Source organism: Aotus nancymaae, unplaced genomic scaffold (genome assembly GCF_030222135.1).
Source record: "Aotus nancymaae isolate 86718 unplaced genomic scaffold, 86718_ANA_hifiasm-v0.15.2.pri h1tg000077l, whole genome shotgun sequence".
Taxonomy (NCBI): domain Eukaryota; kingdom Metazoa; phylum Chordata; class Mammalia; order Primates; family Aotidae; genus Aotus; species Aotus nancymaae.
Genome location: NW_026988492.1, coordinates 20622400 through 20646394, shown reverse-complemented (window position 1 = coordinate 20646394; position 23995 = coordinate 20622400). Strand labels below are relative to the sequence as shown.

At 40.9% G+C, this 23995-nt stretch overlaps 1 protein-coding gene and 1 pseudogene across 4 annotated transcripts in view; one reads left to right on the top strand and one right to left on the bottom strand.

The window, feature by feature from the left end:
- Nucleotides 1–9495: 9495 nt before the first annotated feature.
- Nucleotides 9496–12504, bottom strand: LOC105719759 (proteasome activator complex subunit 2-like; annotated as a pseudogene).
- A 26-nt stretch (nt 12505–12530) lies between these two features.
- The window catches only part of PRPF18 (pre-mRNA processing factor 18), a 40107-nt gene continuing 28642 nt past the window's right edge, over nt 12531–23995 (top strand). For 3 of the 4 annotated variants that reach the window (XM_012455993.2, XM_012455991.2, XM_064368425.1), the window contains exons 1-4: nt 12531–12721; nt 19196–19273; nt 19386–19412; nt 22465–22569. In XM_012455993.2, the coding sequence (XP_012311416.1) occupies nt 12656–12721; nt 19196–19273; nt 19386–19412; nt 22465–22569 (276 nt within the window). In that variant the 5' untranslated portion in view covers nt 12531–12655. The remainder of the gene's footprint in view (nt 12722–19195; nt 19274–19385; nt 19413–22464; nt 22570–23995) is intronic. The other variant, XM_012455992.2, reaches the window with a different exon arrangement.

The following is a 23995-nucleotide window of genomic DNA, read 5'->3' as shown; positions in this document are numbered from 1 at the left end:
TTTTTTGGTAATTGTTTATGGTAGGAGAGCAGTTCTTATAGCAGCCTTCTATCTCAGAAGCAAAAACTCACTATGCTTTTCCATAATTTTTATGACTTATAGGAAATTTATACTTCCATATGATCTTTAAAATCAGTTTCTTCTATTACAAAATCGTGTGCCATAAGAATTATAAGTGTAACATGGACCCTCTGTATTACTTTTTAGAAATTTGACTTTATGTTATTTTGCCTCCTTAGCCAATAGCATTTTGCTATTCCTTTATTTGGGTATTGCGTTATATCCTTCAATAATTTTTATAAATCTTTCCCCATGTAAGCCAGGCACAGTGGCTCATGCCTGTAATCTCAGCACTTTGGGAGACCAAGGTGGGCATATCACTTGAGGTCAGGAGTTTGAGACCAGGCTAGCCAACATAGTGAAACCCCGTCTTTGTTGAAAATACAAAAATTAGCTGGCATGGTGGCGGGCACCTGTAATCCCAGCTACTCGGGAGGCTGAGGTAGGAGAATCGCTTGAACTCGGGAGGGAGAGGCTGCAGTGAGCCGAGATTGCACCACCGCACTCCAGCCTGGTGACAGAGTGAGGCTCCATCTCAAAAAAAAAAAAAAAAAAAGAATTATAAGTGAAACATGGACTCTATATTACTTTTCGGAAATTTGACTTTGTGTCATTTTGCCTCCTTAGCCAATAACATATTTTGCTCTTCTTTTGTTTGACTGCTGCTTTATATCCTTCAATAACATTTCATAAATCTTTCCCATGTAATCTGGACTTTCTTTGTTCTTTATTTCTAAGATTTTGTAGTTTTTAACTGTAACAGTTTTCTATTTCTACCTTTATCTCATTATTTGCATACACAGAAAAACATCAATTTTAAACTTATTTTGATTACAGTTATGTTAAATTTCCTTGTTAATTCTAGTTTAAAAAGACAATGGTTTGTAGGGTTTTCTTGGAACATGACTGAATCATTGGCAGAATGCAATAATGTTATCTCCTTTTTTCCAGTATTTCTACTTACTATTAATTTTTTTCTTATTTCTCTCATAGAATATCCAAAACAAGATTGAATTATTGTGGTGACAGTGATGAGCCACATCTTATTTTAGTATTTCACCATTTAGAATGGTGTCTACTGTTAAATATTGTTAAATAATCTTATCGTATTTAAATAAATCATATTTAAATAAATATATTCCCTATATTTATTTTACTCAGAGTTTTTCAAAAAGTTAATAATGATCCCTAAAATTGAATTAAATGCCTTCTCAGGATTTAAAAAAATATAATTTTTTTCTCTTGTAATTTGTTGATATAATTAATTATTTAGGTAGATTTCCTTGGAATAAACCCTACTCAGTCATAGCATGTTTTTTAATGCACTGCGAAATTCTATTTGCTAATATGTTAAGCACCAGTTTTCAATCTATGTTCATGAATGCAATGAGGATACATGCATGTTTTTTCATGGGTCCTATATCAGGCTTCAGTGTTAACTTTAGAATGGCTTCATAAAACATGCTGGAGAGCTTTCTAAATTTTTCTGTGGTCTAGTATAGTTTTAGAGCAGCAATTCTCAAAAGTGTGGTCCATTTAGGGGATTGGTGAGGTCAAAGCTATTTTTACAATAACACTAGCATTATCTGCCCTTTTCACAACGTTGACATTTGCACTGAAGGTACAAAAAACAACAGTCAGCGTGCTGATACATTAGCGTGAGTCAAAACACCTGCACCAAACCTTACTGGCCGTCACAGTCTTCACTGCCACAGGCTCACAGAAAAAAAAAAAAGCCAGTTTCACTTAAAAATGTTCTCAATAAAGCAGTAGAAATTACTAATTTTATTAAATGTTGACACTTGAATAAGCATCTTTTTAATATTCTACGTGATGAAACAGGAAATACACATGAGGCACCCTGCTGCATACAAAAGTGTGATGGTGGGCTTTAGAAAAGCATCGTGCGATTGAATACAAATGGAACTAGCTTTTTTCCCCCATGGAATATTGCTTTTACTAGAAAGAAGAAGCAAGAGACAAACTATGGTTACTCCGAGTTGGGTATCTGGTGGACGTTTTTTTGCAAATGAACAAAGTGAGCCTATCATTTGAGGAAAACATCAGACAATATTTGCTGCTAGTGATAAAAGTGAGCTTTCGGTAAAAATTAGCATTTTGGAAAGTTGTATCTGTCACCATGAGCTTGATGTCTTCCCAGGGAATAAAAGGCTTTTCTGGCTGGGCACGGTGGCTCACACCTGTAATCCTAGCACTTTGGGAGCCAGAGGCAGGCGGGTCACTTGAGGTCAGGAGTTTAAGACCAGTCTGGCCAATATGGGGAAATCCTGTCTCTACTAAAAATAGAAAAATTAGCCGGGCATGGTAGCTTGCACCTGTAATTCTGAGACTGAGGCAGGAGAATCACTTGAGCCTGAAAGGCGGAGATTGCAGTGAGCTGAGACTACACCACTGCACTCCAGCCTGGGCAGCAGAGCAAGACTCCATCTTTCTCTCTCTTTTCTTCTTCTCTTTTCCTTCCTTCCTTCCTTCCTTCCTTCCTTCCTTCCTTCCTTCCTTCCTTCCTTCCTTCCTCCCTCCCTCCCTCCCTCCCTCCCTCCCTCCCTCTCTCTGTCTTTCTTGTGTCTTGCTCTGTCACCAAGGCTGGAGTGCAGTGGCTCCATCTTGGCTCACTGCAACCTCTGCCTACCAAGTTCAAGCAATTCTCCTGCCTCAGCCTCCCGAGTAGCTGGGACTACAGGCGTGCGCCACCATGCCTGGCTAATTTTTTTGTATTTTTAGTAGAAACGCGGTTTCACCATGTTGGCTAGGCTGGTCTCGAGCTCCTGACCTCATGATCTGCCCACCTACCTCAGCCTCCCAAAGTGCTGAGATTACAGACGTGAGCCACCGCGCCCAGCCTGATTTTCTTCACATACATACACTGCAACAGATCAAATGCAGAAGCAGAGAGGAGAATCCAGTGTTCTCCCTCTAAGTTAGACATTAAGGAAGTTTGCGACAATGTAAAATAATGCCACTTTTCTCATTAAATTTTTTGAAACTGTAGTTGCTTTGCACAAAAACAAGTTTGGATTAATATTCAATGTGTTCATTATACGATTTTAAATGAATTAATTTTTTCGAACTTTCATTTTTATTTCTAATATGGCAAATATCAAGAGCTATAACCCACGCAAAGTCTTTTTGGGGTCCTCAAGAATTTTTAAATATGGAAAGGGGTTCTGAGACTAAAAAGTTTGAGAACAACGTGCTCAAATCATGTGAGAAGCATTTGTTCTTCAAAGGCTACAGAGATCGCAACAAGAAAATATCCAGATCTGGTGCCTTTATAAATGGGAGTCTACAATCACATTTCTTTCTCTTTGTTGTATTTGCTTATTTAAGTTTTCTCCTCTTTCTTGGCTAATTTTGGTAACTTAGATTGTTGCTAGGAAATCATCCATTTCTTCTAGGTTTTCAAGTTTATTGCCATTGAGTTGCAGGCAGTATTTCTCACATTTCCTTCAAGTAGTTTTGCATTCTTGCCCTCCCCTCCTCTCCCCTCCCCTCCCCTCCCCTCTCCTCCCCTCTCCTCCCTTCCCCTCCCTTCCCTTCTCTCTTCCTCTCTGTCTCTGTCTCTGTCTCTCTCGCTCACCGCAACCTCCGCCTCCTGGGTTCAGGCAATTCTCCTGCCTCAGCCTCCTGAGTAGCTGGGATTACAGGCACGCGCCACCGTGCCCAGCTAATTTTTTGTATTAGTAGAGACGGGGTTTCACCATGTTGACCAGGATGGTCTTGATCTCTTGACCTCGTGATCCACCCACCTCGGCCTCCCAAAGTGCTGGGATTACAGGCTTGAGCCACCGCGCCCGGCCTATCTCTCTGTCTCTCTTTCTGAAACAGAGTCTCGCTCTGTCACCCAGGCTGGAGTGCAGTGGTTCAATATGGGCTCACTGAAACCTCCACCTGCTGGGTTCAAGTGATTCTCCTGCCTCGGCCTCCTGAGTAGCTGGGATTACAGGTGCATGCCACCACACTCAGCTAATTTTTTATATTTTTGTTAGAGATGGGTTTCCACCATGTTGTCCAGGCTGGTCTCGAACTCCTGACCTCAAGTAATCTGCCTGTCTCGGCCTCCCAAAGTGCTAGGGTTACCAGCATGAGCCATGGTGCCCGGCCTCCTTTCTTAATTTAATCTTGAATTTTTTCTCTATTTTTTTTTTCTCTTGCCCTCCCTCTTTAATTCATTTATTTCAAGTATACCACTAACAAAATGGTATAAAATCTTTGGGAGAAAGATAATAGAAGGACAGATAATAGCAGACAAGAAATGGCATGGAACAAGCAAAGGGCACTGGCTATGGTATGTGGGCTGCCCCCCATCTGATCACTGTGAATGTTCAAGAAAAAGAGGTGGCACTGAGGGTTGTCAGCTGGTGTCAGCCTCAGCCTGGGCTTCACTGGGCTAACTGGTATTTGCAGATCTACCAGGATCCAAGATCTTCTCAACTTCTAGCATTCTTTTTTTTTTTTTTTGAGGTGGAGTTTCACTCTTGTCACCCAGGCTGGAGTACAAAGGCGTAATCTCGGCTCACTGCAACCTCCACCTCCTGGGTTCAAGGCATTCTCCTGCCTCAGCCTCCAGAGTAGCTGAGATTATAGGCGCCCGCCACCATGCCTGGCTAATTTTTGTATTTTTAGTAGAGACGGGGTTTCACCATGTTGGCCAGGCTGGTCTTGAACTCCTGACCTCAGGTGATCCGCTCGCCTCAGCCTCCCAAAATTGCTGGGATTACAGGCGTGAGCCACTGAGCCCTGATCAACTTTTAACACTCTTGAATTCAATTCTGTTAGTGTTAGCAGACTTGGACCAGGCCAGGGAGTAACTCTCGTTAGCCATTTTCACAATAACTGATGTAAAAACTAGAATGCCAATTCAATAATTTCCTACCAAATGCACAAGCATACCTATGAGTTTGAAACAAAGCGTTTCTTTACTTTGCAAGCAAGTGGTTGAATTTCTTAGGGAATGCTCTTGGAGATGCATCTATAAGGAAATGAGGAAGGCTGGGATTGGCAGAGAGAGAAGCTAAACTTCAAAGAAGTTGCAACTGAGACCGTCTGTCATACTCCAGGGGCATGCTCTGGGGCTAGATAGAATGACCCTTTAGAGTTCAGTTGAGGCAATGGAGCTGGGCTTTTCAGTCTCTACATCAGTCATTGGTTGGGGATGCCCCCTGGAGCGGTGGTTACCTTGGCTGAGGCAGGTCCCTGCAGCCTGTGGTCATGCCAGGGCAGGGGGTAGCTGTGTGACCTCAAGCCCCTGTTCCCAGCAGATAGGGGAGAGGTGCATTGGCCTAAAGAGAATATCTGGACAGAACATCACCACAAACATATTGGTTGTAAGATGCATCCTAAATTCAGATACATTAAAAAGTAAAAAATGAGAGCATCTTAAAAATGCCAAAATAGGGTAGAAGGATTTGGTGGTATTTTTGGGGGCAGGGGTACAAGCCAGACTCTGGGAAAAACCAGAGTAGAGAATCGGAAATCCACGGGGGCCCCAGAGATTATTCTTCATGGCTTACTCTTCATGTGTCTTCTTGCAATCTGTTTCACTCTTTTTTCTTGATATTCCAACTTTCTTTGCTAAACAGTTTTCTGGTAACCAGCCAATATGGGAGGTGGATCATGGCTGGCACTGTGCTGGAAATGTTTAAAGTAAGGCCTCTCTGGGGGAAGAAAAGGTGTGCACATATATACATATGATTTTTACTGACATAAAACATGCAGAGGACACAATTTATAAATACGAATAAACTGCACAATACTCTTTATTGTAAATTCCATGTAGCCCATTGATTCTCCCAGAATGCTTTCATTGATTTTTGCAGCACTCCTGCCTCCCTAGCCAACCTATGGTTTTAATTGATGAACACGTCCAGCTCCATCTGACATGAACACTGGCTGATATTTTTGCTTCAATCAGTGAATAAGACAAAAGTGAAACAACGAAGATATATGTCAGAACCTCACTTGTTTGTCAATGACAGGAGGGACTCAACTGCATCAGATGATAGTTTTCAAATACTAGAAGAATATTTCCTTATTTTTTTTGTCCTATTTACTAAGTAATGGGTACAGACATGACACTTTTAATTTTTCTTTGGGAGGCCAAGGTGAGCAGATCACTTGAGGCCAGGAATTCAAGACCAGCCTGGCCAAATGGCAAAATTCCATCTCTACTAAAAATTCAAAAATTAGCCATGTGTGGTGACGCATGCCTGCAGTCCCGTCTACTCGGGAGGCTGAAGCATAAGAATCGCTTGAGCACGGGAGGTGGAGGTTGCAGTGAGCCAAGATTGTGCCACTGAACTGTAGCCTGGATGACAGAGGGAAATTCTGTCTCAATAAATAAATTTAATTCTTATCAGTGGTTCTCCACTAGAGAGAGATTTGGTTTCTCAAAGGACATCTGGCCATCCAGAGATTTTTGTTTTTTTTGGTTGTCACAACTAGGAAAGGATGTGACTGGCATCTAATGACATGAGGCCAGGGGCATCCCTCGATGAGAAATTACGTGGTCCACGGTTGAAAAACCCTGATCTGTATTATGAACATTTTCTCCAGAAACTTTAAAGTTTAGACAATCAACAAAACAATAGCTCAAGTTTGCCAATTTCTGTGGTGTAAATGCTCCCACTGTGATGGTTAATTTTCAGTGTCAACTTGAGGAGCCTAAGGGATGCCCACCCAGATCCCGGTAAAACATTATTTCTGGGTGTGTTTGCGAACATGTTTCTGGGAGAGATTAGCATTTGAATCGGTGGACTGAATCATGAGTGGGCATCGTCCACTTTGTTGAGGGCCAGGAGAGAAGAAGAAGGGTGAATTCTCTCTCTATTTATTTATTTATTTTATTTTTAGTAGAGATGGGGTCTTGGTATGTTGCCCAGGCTGGTCTTGAATGCCTGGCCTCAACCGAGCCTCCTGCCTTGACCTCCCAAAAGTGTTGGGATTACAGGCATGAGCCATCGTGCCTGGCCTCTCTCTCTTCTTGAGCTGGACATCACCTTTTATTCCCCTTGGACATCAGAATTCCTGGTTCTTGGGTCATCAGACTCTAGGACTTATACTAGCCTGGCCAGCTCAACCTCCCACCTCCCTGTTCTCGGGCACAAGGCCTCCGGCTGAATTACACGCCCGACTTTCCTGGTTCTTCAGGTTGCAGATGGCAGATTGCAGGACTTCACCACTTCCATAATTGTGTGAGCCAATTCCCACAATAAACCTCTTCTGATAAACACCTGTATGTCCTAGCGGCTCTGTTTCTCTGGAGAACCCTGATTAATATAGTCACTAACGCTGATTTCCAGTTACCAATGTGGGGTCCTCAAGCCTGGAACTGGTAAGGGGAGTGCAGGCGCCACCATTTTATAGCATTTCCACCACAAAGATACGTACAACAGTCCTAAATAACTTGGAGAGCATAATGGTAACGATGTAGTAAAAGAAGAATTAGGTTCTGTGTATTTATTACCTTCGTGTATAATATCATTGATTTGATTACAAATAAACTCATTTGATTTTTGATGATGGCCATGTTTAACAATGACGCAAAATTCCCAAAAATGTAACAGTTGGCTCTTGTGGGACAGTAAGCACCAGCCTGGCGGAAGTGTCTGCCACTCAGGAATTCACGTTTTATCTGTCCTGCGTCTTGGAAAGATCCACTCCATTCCAATTTCAGTTTTTTAGGGAAGAGACTCTGATTGTCCCAGATTGGGTCAGGCATTTGCTATGGTCTAACCCTACAAAGCAGTTTTGTAAATGTGGCTGGATCTGGAGGGAGCCTGCCTCCTTCCCATTTGGAAATTCCCAGAAGCAGCATTACTGGGCGTGGACGGGTTCCCTTCCAGGCGCCTGTGACAGTGCTGCAGATACCACCGACCCAGCCTTCCCCCTCTGCCTCCATTCTCAAGACTCTTGCAGACTGCATTTCAGACTGCAAATGCACTTTTCTCCCCCAGGAGATGACAACATTATATATATATATATGATTTTTTCTTTGAGACGGAGTCTTGCTCTGTCACCCAGGCTGGAGTGCAGTGCTGCGATCTCGGCTTACTGCAATATCCGCCTTCTGGATTGAAGCGATTCTCCTGCCTCGGCCTCCTGAGTAGCTGGGACTACAGGTGCACACCACCACGCCCAGTTAATTTTTGTATTTTTAGTAAGACAGGGTTTCACCATATTAGCCAGGCTGTTCTTGAACTCCTGACCTCGTTATCCGCCCATCTCAGCCTCCCAAAGTGCGGGGGTTACAGGCATGAGCCACCACGCCTGGCCGACAAAATAATATATTAGGTCACCAGTTCTCAAAATGTGGTCCCTGGATCAACAGCATCCACTTCCCTTGGGAGTCTGTTCAAAATGCAAATTCTTGGGTCCCACCCCAAGCCTATGAAAAGACCATTTCTGAGGTTGGGGACCAGCTGTCTGTGTTTCAAAAACTCCTCCAGGTTATCCCGAAGCACGTGGAGAACTGAAAGCCACCGTGTTGAGTCACAGAGCTTTTCTTTGCTGTTTAAGTTACATTCCATCTTTTAGCGCAGCAACGAAACAAATCCGGGTCATGCTAATTCAGTGTGGCACTTCCCTTAAGCCTCCAGAAGTGACAAAATGACAAATAATTTCCTACAATGAGTCACCTCCACAGAGGAATATCTCATCAATCCTGTACTGATGTCTACTCTTTAGAGGATGACTGATTTTTAATTTCTGCAATTATAGCCATATATTACACTGATAAACCATATATAACTTACATCGCTTCACATTTTAACTTTTCAAGATGTATTTCTTGATTCCCCCACTAGCTGGCTATCTCTTTGCGGGCAGGGTTTATGTTTTGCTTTAGGTCACAGAAGCTAATGCAGTACAGAGGTCATATATAAGATAGTTAAATATTGGATTGAATAACTACAGAAATTTAAAAAAGTCTTTGTCTAATCCTTTATTTTATAGGTATTCTTCAAAATTTGTCATATACAATGTCTAAAGTAGACATGCTAGAAAATTTATAAACAGTCTGAATAATAATTAAATAGAAAAGGACTGATATCTGTACGTTCCCCCCCATATTATGAGATTTGTACCAAATTGTGGTATAAAGCAAAACACAAGGGTCTCCAGTTGTTCTGTGGTCCAGATAAAAACTTGATATTTTGGTACGTTTCCTTCCAATCAATGTTTTATTATGTCTGTATGTTTTTGCTAAAAAGCATACGTCTATGTTTTTGGTAAAAAGCAGAGCCCACATGCTGTAAAGTTTCATTATTCTACTTTTGGGCTGAACATTGTATCATGAGCATTCCCATACCACTGAATTTTTTAAAACACGGTTTTAATGATGCCATGTTATTTGGTTGTATGTATGTATGTAAACTATATTTCTTTTTTTCTCTTTTATTTAGGTCATTTATTTTCCTTCTAGTCCTGGGTTCTGTACATAGATGGCTTCTCTTCACCCTTTGGGTTGACAGTTTTCTCCAGGTTGCTGCTCATGAAACGATAAAGCTCAGCACAGAAGGCCCTCAGGTCCAGCACCACGGCCCTGAGCTCCCCATAGGCTGCCTCATCTCGCTTGTGCATGAAGGCCCAGTAATCCATCACAGGAGTCTCCTGGGAGGCCTTGGCCATAGCATCCCCACGTTCTGAGAAGCACTTGGAAGTGTTTGTCTGGAAAGCTTCCACTGTGGTCTTGACGGCATTCATCCTCTCCAGCACCTTCTCCTGGATTGCTACCCCAAAATCATTTCCATCTTCAATCTTGGGGATCAGGTGCTGGATCCATGTGATTACCAGAATGCATTTCTCTTTGAGAGTCCAGACTTCTGGTTTAACCAGGGTAAGCAGAGACAGGACCTTCTCATTCCCAGGGAGGAATCCACACGTAGGGACTTCTTTCTTCTCCTGTGTATCTGTTTCCATCTCATCATGCTTGGGTGGAGGATCTGGGATGGGGATGTCCAGTGGAGCTGGAGGGAAGTCAGGTCAGCCACATTGAGGGAGTCCTCTTGCAAAAGCTGATTCAGGTATATGATTTTCTGTGGCAAGAATCTGTAGAGGAATTCCTCAGCCTCCTGGAAAAGATTCTGCCGAAGACCTCCACCTGTGTGTGGAGTGTGTCACTCTGTTGCCCAGGATGGAGTGCAGTGGTGCGATCACTGCTTACTGTAGGCTTAAGTGATCTTCCTGCCTCGGCCTCCCAAAGTGCTGGGAATACAAGTGTGAGCCAGCATTTCACTTTTTAAATAACGATTGTGATGAAATGGAATGCACGTTTTTTTTAAATGAATATGGTCTCTTTTAGGGTCAGGGTGATTTTTTTCTTTTAAGTGTTTCTAAATGCTTCTGGATATCTTTTTTCCTCCCTTTTGAATTGAAAAGCTTGCTTGTCAGTTGCTTGTTCAAGTATTTCTCTCTGTCACTCTTTGATCTCAGGCCTTAATCAGGATTTAGTGCACGTTTACATAAACACAGAAATCAACGAAAATCTAAAATGTAAGAGGAGGCTGTTAACTGTAGCTGGTACTTTCTCTGGTTTACACTGATAGTTTCCCAGCTGGCCAGGTGTTGTGTTCTCCGTAAACTTCCATTGCTGTCACTGTCATCTCTCTTAACCCTTCAGATTTTTTCATGGCTAACAATCCCTAATCCCTAAATCAGGAAATGTTGATAAATTATTATTTGCTCATTGAATAAGTGGCCCGGGAAACCCACATTCATGTAGGAGTGTTGCCATATTTAGCTCAAGAAATTTTTCCTATGTTGGTTTATTTCTGGCAAAAGTTAGGTATATTTTAATTTATTTTTGAGCAGGGTCTTGCTCTGTCACCCAGGCTGGAGTGCAGTGGCACAATTCCAGCACACTGCAACCTCTACCTCCCAGGTTCAAGCAATTCTCCTGCCTCAGCCTCCTTAGTAGCTGGGACTACAGGCACCTGCCACCACACCCAGCTACTTTTTGGTATTTTTAGTAGGCATAGGGTTTCACCACATTGGCCAGGCTAGTCTTGAACTCCTGACCTCAGGTGATCTGCCTACTTTGGCCTCCCAAAGTGCTGGGATTACAGGGGTGAGCCACCACATCAGGTCTCAGATCTCTTGTAGATAAAATATTGCCACCCCCCACCAAAAACTGTCTCAATTGAAATGAACAATTCAATTGTTCATTTTTTGTTTTGATAAAGCATCTTATCCATTATCAACTGGCTGAACAGAATATTTCTTAGCTTTTTGAGTGAGAAAAACAAAATGTCAAATATTGTTCTATTATGCTTTAACAAAAACAATCTTCCTTCCTTCCTTCCTTCCTTCCTTCCTTCCTTCCTTCCTTCCTTCCTTCCTTCCTTCCTTCCTTCCTTTCTTTCTTTCTTTCTTTCTTTCTTTCTTTCTTTCTTTCTTTCTTTCTTTCTTTCTTTCTTTCTTTCTTTCTTTCTTTCTTGATAGCCTCCCTCTGTCACCAGGCTGGAGTGCAGTGGCACAAGCTCGGCTCACTGCAACCTCTGCCTCCCAGGTTCAAGCAATTCTCCTGCTTCAGCCTCCCGAGTAGCTGGGACTACAGGCACGCACCACCATGCCCAGCCTATTTTTGTATTTTTAGTAGAGATGGGGTTTCAGCATATTGGCTCAGATGGTCTGGATCTCCTGACCTCGCGATCCGCCCGCCGTGGTCTTCCAAGTGCTGGGACTACAGGCATGAGCCACTGCGCGGCCCAAAAACAATTTTTAAACATGCTTCAATGATACAAAACAAGTAAGTCCAATGTAAACAAGTTTTAGGGTTTTAAAAAAATCTCTGACATGATTTTTCTCTCCAATTTAACTTTTTTTTTTCCGTTGACTTGGACTTTTAAAAAAAAAAGGAATTTCTGATTACATCTCCAGTAATGTCATTGAAAAATCTTGATTGCTAAACACATGACCAAAAAAGTGATTAGTTAGCTTGAGGTAAGTGCTCAATTATCACCAAGACTGGTAAGCAATCGAAAACAGAGGGAGTGAAGATCAATTGACTTATAAAATGCCTTAAATGGATGTAGTCATTTAAGTTCACAAGAAATTTAACAGACTGGTAATGAACACTGCCCTTTCACTCTATAGTTACAAGTTAGTATTATTATTTAGATTTTTCTCATTCTTTGGTACACTAATTTTGCAAGCAAGTAACTTCAGAAACCCTGATGTGAACTTCCAGTTAATAAAGATCTTGATTTAACTGGCATAATTGAGGTGTTCTTCGAGAAGGCTTTTGGAACTGAATTAGCAAGTGCTGAGGGTATTATTTTAAGACCCAGGTTTCAGACCACGTTCACATAAACTTACGAGGGAAAACAGCAGGCACACTGCCGGAGGGCGCCGCCAGGTGGCACTCACGCACAGCTGCTTTGGCCACCACAGGCGCCTCGGGGCGCTCTCTTCCCTCCTCTCGCTCATCCCAGCTTCCGCCGGAAGCTGCCCTTTTCTGTTGTTGTCCTCAGGTGTTTGGTCTTGGGCTGCGTATTCAGTAGGTTTGCGGCCGCTGGCCCAGTCGGGCAGTGTCCGAGGAGCTGGAGCGGGAAACTGGAGCTTAAATTCTGTCGGCGAGATGGACATTCTGAAATCAGAGATCCTTCGGAAGCGGCAGCTGGTGGAGGACAGGAACCTGCTGGTGGTGAGGACCCTGTGGTCTTGGGGGTCGGGATGGAAGAGTGAGACTGTGTGTTTCGGGGTGTCGGGGTTTTGGGGTGAGGGTGATGATACTCGGAGGATTTGGGGCTGGGAAGGGGCTTAGCGAGAGTCCTGCCACCGCCCCTGGGAGGCCCCCTTTACATCCAACCCTTGGCGTCTCACTGAGGCTGGAGAATAGGGTCTGGGTGCAGGGAACTTGAGGCCAATTCGCGCTGACTTCCCGAAGCGGATCAAAAGGAAAACACCTGGGTCTGGGGGCAGGCACCTGAGGCCAATGAACGCTAACGTCCGAAAGCCAAACCGGAAGGAAAAGCTCCATCTTCCCACCGCCGAGTAGCAGAGGCTCCAGGCGCCTCTCAGAGGGGAAGGGAGCGTGCCCTGCATTGGCCGCAGGCCAAACACGGGCCATCCCTTCATCTGCAAAGGGCGCCAATTCACGAAAGCCCTTAATTAGCCACAGGCCAAACCCTTCATCCAGTTAAGGGGTAACTGATAGGGACCTCAGAAGGAGTACCTGGAACCCAGAAAACTTTGTAACCGGGCCCTCGAGCCGCTAACTCGGGCTCACTCGCACCCTGTGGAGTGCTTTCTCGCTTTAATAAGTCCCTGCTTTTGCTGCTTCATTCTTGTGTTTTGTTACTTTCTTTGTGCTTTTTGTCAAATTCTTTGTTCCAAACGCCAAGGACCAGGACGACTCACACTCACAGCCTCCCATCCTGCAACATTTTGGGAGCCTTAGGGATGGAAGTGTGGGAATTGTAGGAGAACCCAGGCTTTGGTATTTCCCTCCTCTGACTGCCCCTGTTCCGCTCCAGTTTACCTAATTGCCCCCATCCCCACTCCCACCTGTCGGCATTCTGCTGACGTGCCCCTGTTCTGGGAGTTCTCTTCTGCTGCCTAACGAAGGATTTGTGCCCAATTGAAACGTGGAGGATTTGTGCCCAATTGAAACGTGGAGGAAGGTCAGCCGGGCGCCGTGGCTCACGCCTGTAATCCCAGCACTTTGGGAGGCTGAGGTGGGCGGGTCACCTGAGGTCAGGAGTTGGAGACCAGCCTGGCCAACATGGTGAAACCTCGTCTCTTAAAAATATAAAAATTATCCGGGCGTGGTGGTTAGCGCTTGTAATCCTAGCTACTGAGGAGGCTGAGGCAGGAGAATCGCTTAAACCCGGGAGGTGGTGGTTGCAGTGAGCCAACATCACACCCCTGCACTCCAGCCTGGGCAACAGGGGGAGACACCATCTCAAATAAAACAAAAAATTCCTTCTAGCTAGGCGTGGCGCGCGTGTCTAGTACCAGCTGCTCCAGAGACCAAGGAGAAGAGGATCGCTTGAGCCCAGGAGTTCAGGCTGCAGTGAGCTGTCATCATGCCATTGCACTCCAGCCTGGGCAAGAGAGCAAGTCCCTGTCTCTAACAATAAATAAATAATAAAACTTCCTTTCTAAGATTAAATCTCAAGCTTTTTATTCTATTCCTCCTCCTTCCCTCTTCCTCAACATATGCAAATTTACCACTGCTTTTCTTTTCTTTTTTTTTTTTTTTTAAGGAGGCCATTATCTTTTTTTTTTTTTTTTAAAGAGAAAGAGAGAGAATAGGAAGGAGGAAAAAGGAAGAGAAAGAGAGAGAGAGAATGGGGAGGAGGGAGAAGGAAAAGAAAGAGGGAGAGAGAATAGGAGTATTGCTTTCTTGCCCAGGCTAGAATGCAATTTAGTAATGGGTATTGAAAACCTCTTTTATACTGATAATTATACTTAATGATGTAGTCAGGAAGGAATAAGGGAAGAAGATAACAAACAAACAGCCAACCAATATTTAATTTAAACCTATAAAATGCTATGCGATTACTGAGGAGTGATTTACTTCCAATTATATAGTCACCTTTGGAATAGGTGTGAGGTGGTAATGTATGTTTTGTGTATTTGAAGTGGAGAGTTCTATAAATGTTTATTAAGTTTACTTATTCCGGGTCTGAGTTCAAGTTCTGAATATCCTTGTTAATTTTCTATCTCGTTGATCTATAGAATCATTAGCTCTTCTTGTTGCATTGATCCTTTTGCCATTATGTAATGTCATTCCTGGCCTCTTTTGATCTTTGTTGCTTTAAAGTCTACTTTATCAGAGGCGAGAATTGCATCTCCTGCTTTTTGTTTATTAGTTTATTTTTACTCTCTGTTTGATTGGTAAATCTTCCTCCTTCTCTCTGAGTCTTTGTGTATTGTTGCGTGTAAGATGGGCCCGGATGCAGCATACCGATGGGTTTTGGCTTTTTATCCAATTAAAATATATATAAGTTTAATACCGGCGTTTGATGCTAGCTGGCTGTTTTGCCCATTAGTTGATGTAAATTTTTTATTGTGTTAAAGTTCTTTGCTTTTTGATATATTTTTGGAAAGGCTGATATTGGTTGTTCCTTTATATGTATAGTGCTTCTTTCAGAAGCTCTTGTAAAGCAGGCCTGGTGGTGGTGAACTCTCTAAGTACTTGTTTGTTCGCAAAAGATTTAATTTTTCCTTCGCTCATAAAGTTTAGTTTGGCTGGATAGGAAATTCTGGGTTGAAAGTTCTTTTCTTTAAGGATGTTAAATATTGGTCCCCACTCTTTTCTGGCTTGTAGGGTTTCTGCTGAGAGATCTGCTGTAAGTCTGATAGGTTTCCCTTTTTGGGTAACCTGACCTTTCTCTCTGGCTGCCCTTAGTATTTTCTCCTTCATTTCAACCCTAATAAATCTGGCGATTATGTGCCTTGGGGTTGGTCTTCTTGAAGAATATCTTTGTGGTGTTCTCTGTATTATCTGGAGTTGAATATTACCCTGCCTTGCCAGGTTGGGAAAATTTTCCTGAATGATATCCTGAAGAGTATTTTCCAACTTGGATTCATTCTCTTCATCACATTCAGGTACACCTATCAAACGTAAATTAGGTCTTTTCACATAGTCCCATATTTCCTGGAGACTTTGCTCATTCCTTTTCATCCTTTTTTCTGCATTCTTGTCTTCTCATTTCATTTCACTGAGCTGGTCCTCGACTTCTGATATCCTTCCTTCTGCTTGATCAATACGACTGTTTAAACTTGTGCATGCTTCGTGAAGTTCTCGTGTTGTGTTTTTCAGCTCCATCAATTCACTTATATTCTTCTCTAAATTGTCCATTCTCGTTAACATTTCGTCAAACCTTTTTTCAAGGTTCTTAGTTTCTTTGCATTGGGTTAGAACAAGTTCTTTTAATTCACAGAAGTTTCTTATCACCCACGTTTTGAAACCTGCTTCTGTTATTGGAACACATGTGTAATCTATTAAGCCTTGTTCCGTTACTGATGAGGAATTGCAATCCCCTGTAGAGGGAGAGGCATTCTGATTTTGAGTATTCTCTACCTTTTTACGCTGGTTTCTTCCCTTCATTATATATTTGTCCGTCTGTCGTCTTTATAATTACCGACTTTCTAACTGGGTCTCTGACGTCCAACTTGTTGATTCCCTGCACCGAAATCTGAGCAATCCACTGAGCCGGCCAAAACAGCAGTGTTAAGATTGATGGTGCTTTTCTGCCCGGGAATCTCCGGACTCTGCACCAAGAACTGGCGTGCTAAGGCACCAGCAAAACCGCCACGCTGGCCACAAGAGTCGCCCTGGCGACCCGTGGAGCTCTTCCACTGGGAATCTCCTGGTCCGCGAGCAACTAATATTCGTCTGAAAGTGTGGCGTCCTCTCGTTCTTTGCGCTTTCACTGGGAGGTACGTGCCCGAGCTGCTAATCATCAGCCATCTTGGATCTCCCTACCACTGCTTTTCAGTCACAGTGTGGATGTCATTAGAGTCAGCAAGCAGATAATGCCTTACTATAGAAAACAGTTTCTACCTTATGAGTCCTCTCAGAGGGTCTTCAGGACGCATAGAAATCTGTGGATCACAGGACATCTGACTTAGTTACTTGGATGTTGTGTATGATTGACATATATGATGTAGTGTAAGTAAGAGTTCTTAGCTTGGTAGGTGGCAAATTCCATGATCATTGAAACTTTAAAAACGATTAGAAAAGTGGAGGTAATAGAATGCCATTTGGTAGGTAAGGGGGAAGCTTGTTCATATCTGTAACTTAATGTTTTTATGTCTTCTGCAGGGACCTTTTTCTTTCGATAAGTGGTTTGGGAGTATTTTTAATTTAGGTGTTGGAATAGATAGTTGATGTTAGGAAGGGCCAGAGTGTTGAAATCTAAGTGCTTCAAAGGGAAAAGTGAGTCACAAAATATTGAGCCCATCCTGACGGTTTACAAAATAAATATTTGCATAATTATGTTCTTTGTCGTTGAAATGGACCAATCTATAAAAATGATCATTTAAAAAAAAACCTAGATTCTTCAGGGTCGTTTATAATTTATAATATACAAACTTTTCTTGGCTGTCTTTCATTTTTTAATACAGCAGTTGATTTAATTATCACATAATTCCAATCCGAAGGTAAAGATTGATTTTTCCAATCACAGAGCAGTCCAGACCGACAAAGGGCATACATGGAATGGGAATTAAAATACTGACATTCATAGCTTCTATTAACAGTAATGTTAGGCATCACGTAACATGTGAACAAAGGGTTTGAGGACTGGAGTCCTAGCTGCTACTACTCATTCTTCCTGAGTTCTGGGAATGTCACCTAACCTAATTCTTGGCTTCTCACCTCCAAAAAGGGGTGAATACTAACCCCCCCCCCCCATTCTCAGGATAGTTTTCATGTTTGGATGATGCCATCGGTTCCTTACCCCAGATAAAAACTTCATCTTTATATCGAGAAAGCTGTGCTTGTTGTGTGGTAGATAAGTCTGGAAATACTTATTGAGTTAATGAACTTAGAAAAACTTTATTCTGAAAGTTTTAAACATAACACAAAAATAGAGAAAATTGTATCATGAGCCCCTGTATATCCTTCCCCTGACACATGTAACTCTAAAAAATGACATGTCCTTTTATAACCAAAATCTGATCACACCCAACAAAATTGAAATTAGTTTGTTAATCTTATCAAATACTCTCCTCACATTCATACATTTTCCGACAGAATTAAAATATATACATATTTATACTTTTACAGTCTTTTTTCAAATCAGATCAACATAAAGTTTGCTCATTACATTTTTTTATTATGAATCTTGGCTGCTTTTAATGAAGAACATTTTCATTTTCCCAGTTTCCCCAATTTTTTCCATGCCATTGACTTGCTGGAGAAATTGGGGCTAGTTTTGTAAAATGTCTTCAGTTTGTCTGATTGCGTCCTGGCATATTGACACTTAGTTAATTCCTCTGTTCTCTATATTTAAAAAGAATACTTTGTAGACGATGCTGGGTAATTCCTATGGTATAACGTAGGTGGTACATAATCTTACTCGTGCCAAGCTCGATCATTGGGTTCAAATGTTGGCAGGCTGATCTTTCCATTGTCACCATCAGCCTTTTTCATAAGGTTTCAGCATCCATTGATGATCATTGCCTGAGTGAATGAGCTTTGGAACTGTAAGTGCTAAATAACGTGTGGAGGTAGTTTAGAGGTAGTAGTATACCATTACTGTTAATACAGTAGGGCAGTACCTTTATTTGAACAGTCATCAGTTGAGTAATGTCCAAGAGCCAGAGCTGAGATAGCAACAGGCCTCCCAATTACGGACTGTAGATGTGACAATAAGGATAAATTTATGTAGTGTGGAAAGGACTGACATCTTTGTAACCGCAGACAAGACTTAGAACTTGTCTCTTTACCTCAAATCATATTAAAACAAATACCTTGTGAGGATCATTGGAACCCAGGAAGTCAAAGTTGTGGCCTTAATTGTGCTACTGCACTCCAGCCTGTGTGACAGAGAGATACCCTGTCTCAAAAAAAGATTCTGGAAAAACACACAAAGCCCCAAGTATCCTTAAATTATTTTTTAAATAAAAAGGTTCACCAAGACCACCCTATATCTAGACTAAGGATTGATATGATAAGGTTCCAGGTAACAAGAAAGAACTTAGACATACTCTTGGAGTTCCCTTGTTATGTGGGATTTCAAATGTAGGCCATGTATGTCATACCTTTGTTTGTTTCTGTTAGGAAAAAATAATTGAGATATACCATTTTGTGTGGGTCTTAATCCATTTGAAGAAATTATCTTTGAACTCAAACATTAGGAAATTAAAACAGTGTGGACATATGGAAAATATTCTTGGCCTCCTCTTTGCTGATGAACATGCCTACTAATATGATACCGCAAGAAAAATCCTTGACCTTATCACACATCAGTGCCCATAGTCGTTGTAGGGGGTTGGTGATGTGTTTGGGGAGTCAACGTATTCATCTCTGGAACCAGAAGAATTTATCAAATTCTTGAGGGACTGAAGAATGTTTTCAAAAGGTTTCTAAAGGTACTTGTTGACTATGGGACATGAATTTTGCCCAAGGATATATTACTATCATAATTTTTTTCTTTAACAGGAAAATAAAAAATATTTCAAGCGTAGTGAACTTGCCAAAAAAGAAGAGGAAGCATATTTTGAAAGATGTGGCTACAAGGTAGGAATGCCTGCTTTTATGTTGAATTGTATGTTTCTGAGTTTTAATTTATACAGCTGTTATTAAATGACAATCATTGATCTCTGTTCAATTTATCAATGTTATACGTTAGCCTATAAATGAGAAGCCATCTGGAGAGGTATGAGTTTTTGGTTTTGCATTTAAAAAAAAAAATCTTGAATTCAGGAAAATACATGCATGACTTTTGGCTTGGAATGGTTTGGCTTTTTGTGGACAGCATGAAGTGGCTTGACACCAAAGCTTGAATTTTTTTTTTAAATTAAGTCCTGAATCTGAGACTGCCTTATTTTCAACTCCACCACCACTCCTCTCCCCGACCTCTCCCAATAAAACAGCCTGTTGGAAAGAGTTCAAAACGTTTATGCATCTAGCCACAGCAGGATTAGTGGTGTTAATTTCCCTGCCTTCTCTGGAATATTTTAAGCCATTGATTTTATGTTTGCATTGTTAATACGTCCTTTTGGGTCCTAAGAACCTCTGCCTAAAATCTAAAGCCAGATATATTTATATGCTTTTGTTGAAATAAGGTATCACATTTCAAACAGTGTTTAGTCTGTCGGATAGAAAATGTAATCTTGAAATGTTTCTTAGAAACAAGTAAGTTGAGGCTGGGCGTGGTGGCTCATGCCTGTAATCCCAGCACTTTGGGAGGCAAAGGCAGGTGGATCACAAGGTCAGGAGTTCAAGACCAGTCTGGCCAACATAGTGAAATCCTGTCTTTACTAAAAGTACAAAAAATTAGCTGGGCAGGTAATTGGGAGGCTGAGGCAGGAGAATCGCTTGAACGTGGGAGGCAAAGGTTGTAGTGAGCCAAGATCGCGCCATTGCACTCCAGCCTGGCAACAGAGCGAGACTCCGTCTCAAAAAAAAAAAAAAAAAAAAATGAGTCATCTGGAAGGCTTTGCTTGTATATTTTAGAAGCATGACTGAAATTGTGTTTGAAATTATCTAGTTGATAATGTATTGTGGTTTTACTGGGAGGGGCTAAAGGGTGTGAGGTGGAGAAGTTACGTTTAAATTATTGTGAAAGAAGACTATATCTAGCTTAATTTTTAACTCAAAGCTCAGAGATTCTATTGAAATACTTTTGCCAAGTAGTAAACTTGTAATGAACCTTTTGCTTGTGAAATATCAATATAAAATAATACTTTTGTGCATGTAATGAGGAAAGTTCTGGAAATGGATTTATCCTGCAAAGCATTTTTAGAAGGAAGCATGAGGAATGCACATGGTATGTATATGCATTTGGTTTTCTTTGTAGTGCTGGGAGAAGACACATATTAAAGAAAAATGTAATTTTCAAAAGATACTAAGAAGTGACTTAAAAGTTACTTAAAAATGTAATTATATTTCTGATATGTTTTTAAAATATGGGAAAGTTTACACTTGTATTTTGATTTTTTTCCATAAAGATATTTGTTTTATTTGCTTAATTAGGAAATGAAAATAAGTTTTATGTTAATAACCGTTGAGTAGGTAGATATTCAGAAAGGAGCTGTCGTTTTTGCCTTGCCCAATGTTGTCTAACTCACACTTGGTCTGGAATAGGAATCAATTGCATAGGTTTACTCTGCTGGCATGTGGCATTCCCAGAGACCTAAATTTGAGCCTTTTCAACTTTTTGATAAGGTAGGAAAGTAATTTAATATAATGGCAGTTTTTGCTTTTGTTTAGTGTGCTTTTTTTGGGGGGGGGTTTATATAGAGGAAAGCACTGAAGAAAATAATTACTGTAAAGATACTTAGCTGGGCATGGTGGCGCGTGCCTGTAGTCCCAGCTACTCGGGAGGCTGAGGCAGGAGAATTGCTTGAACCCAGGAGGCGGAGGTTGCGGTGAGCCGAGATCGTGCCATTGCACTCCAGCCTGGGTAACAAGAGCGAAACTCTGTCTCAAAAAAAAAAAAAAAAAAAAAAAAAGATACTTGCTTATAACTTTGAGTTTAGCTGATGAAATGACTTAGGTCTTTTCCCCAGAGCTATTAACTGCCATTATATAATTAAATGTGTTTTTAATCCTGATTTTTGGAGAAATATGTTTCTGTACTTAAAAAGTAAAGCACAGGTATTTCTTTCTAAAGATTTTAAAATATTTCTGTCTTGGTAGTAATGACATAGTATTACTTTTATTCTTTTGTAGAAACTAGTTAGCATTTTTTAAGGCTTGATGCTGCTTTGACCTGCGAAAATATAAAGGCTTAGTTTGTTACCTTAATTTTACCTCAATATCAATTAGTTCTGGTAAACATAAACTTTAACTGTAACCTGTAGAATCATGAATTATGTAATTTTCACTATATAGCCTTTCTTAATGTGAGTTTCTTTCTTAATGTTGGTCTTCTTTTATGTTCATTTGATCTTACTCCTACTTTCAGCATTTTAGATTTATCTTGTGGTCAGATGGAAAACCACATTTCAGTATCTTTTTACAGACTCCATAAGGGGGCTTGTAAATTGCTGAATTCAGTTTTCCTAAACTGAGACTTGAGCAACAGATTTGAGAAAAGATGTGAAGAGATTTTGTTTTTCCTACAGGTTCATATGAACAAGAATGCCCTCTCTTTCCCTGGGTGGCATGAGTAGAGAGGTGCTCTGCAAGGTTCATAGCTCAGGTTGTGGACCAGCCCTGTATAGCATTAGGAATTTTTCTGTATGTCCAACAGTGATTTCCATACATTTGAAATAATACGTTTCGAAAAACAGGATAGGAAAAGCTAGAGCTTGGAGCGTCACAGGTTGCCGTTGCAAAGAAATTCTTTTGTCTTCATTTTAAAGCTGAGCAAGAATCAAATAACCCTCTAAGATGATTTAAAGAGGAAAAGCAAGCTGCTTGTTTTTAAGGAAAAAGTACAGTTCTTTAGAATCGGGAGAAAGAGACTGCTAACTTCAGCCCTGTTAAATTTGGAATTTGGAAACCGTAACAGTCGTATCACTCTTCTATAGCAAGAATGCTGGTTCCTTTGTGCTTGCTCTGCACTTGTGATGCCTCTGACGTGAATACGTTTGACTCTCTCACAAGCATGCACATTTATTATGAGCTCTTTCCTCAGAGGAACATTAGAAAACCTTCAGTGTTGAAAACGTTTAATTTCCATGAATAGCTGAGGTGATAGAATGGTAAATATTAACTATATTTTTAAAGCTGAATTTCATTTCTTTTGGCCATTAATATAGATACAGCCTCAAGAGGAGGACCAGAAACCATTAACTTCATCGAACCCGGTGTTAGAACTTGAACTGGCAGAGGAAAAATTACCCATGACGCTTTCTAGGCAAGAGGTAAGTTTAGTTGTGGTTGTTTCAGGATAAAAAGTAAGATCTCCACAGTGTTTACATTTATCTCCAGCTTTTCCAATAAGTTAAATGTCATTATTTCCTGTATAAAGTGACTGACCTAAAAATACTGTGCAGCTGGTTTTCTTCGTGAAGTTCTAAATTACTCACTGCTTCTTGATATTATTATCTTAACTTTTTTTTAGAGCCTACCCTTCTAAACTTTAAAAAAAGAATATTCAAAAACAGTATAATTAAATGCATTTATGCTAATTGTTTATGATTAGATTATTTTAATTATTATATTGTTTTGTAACATACTTCCCTTTCCCTTATTTAATAAATAGTACATCTTTCCAGATTAAAATATGGAGATCTGCATAATCTTGAATGAGTATATAATTTTCCATTGCTTGTTTGTACCATAGTATTTATATATTTATTTTTGAGACTGAGTCTCATTGTGTTGCCCAGGCCGGAATGCAGTGGTGTGATCTTGGTTCACTGCAGCCTCCGCCTTCAGGTTCAAAGGATTCTCCTGCCTCAGCGTCCTGAGTAGCTGGGATTACAGGTGCCCACCACCACACCCGGCTAAACTTTTTTTTATTTTTAGTAGAGATGGGGTTTCATCATGTTGGCCAGGCTGGTCTCAAACTCCTGACCTCAAATGATCCACCTGCCTTGGCCTCCCACAGTGCTGGGATTATAGGTATGAGCCACCCTGTGCCTGGCCGCACCATAATATTTTAAAAATCGTTTATTAATGATCATTTAGATTACTTCAGCATATCCTTATTGTAAATAATACTAAGATGGACATCCTTATATAGACATAATTGCATACATAATGTGTAATTATTTCCTTTGGAAACATTTCTAGAAGCATGATATTTAGGGCAAAGACTATGTATATTTTTAAGACTTTGCTACATATTACCAGACAGGTCTTAGGTATTAGACATGTGTCACTTTATACTCTTAGCTGTCGTGTTTATAGTGTTTGTCTATACCTTCATCAGTATCAACTATTATTTTACTTAAAAAAAATAAAATTTAAAAATATTCATGTGATATAAAGAAATCGAATGAATACAGAAGGCTGTAAACCAAAAATTTCTTCTCTTTTTTGTATCTTCCGTTCCCCCTACTCCCCCTCAGTCTTCCCCCGTCTCCTCTCAGTCCTTCTCCTGCCCAGTTCTTCACCTGTACAAGCATCAGTGTGTATGTGTATACTTTTTTTCCCTTTCACACAAACGAGATTATTTATATGCATTTGTGCCTTAGTCTTTTCACTTAAAATACATTTTGAAGGCCATTTTGTGTTGGGGGGCTGTGTATGAACATTTTCCACAGTAAGTGTGATTTAGGCAGGTTACCTGGTCTGTTTCTCCGTTTCCTGATGTCTGAATGAGGGTGATAATTGGGTCTACCT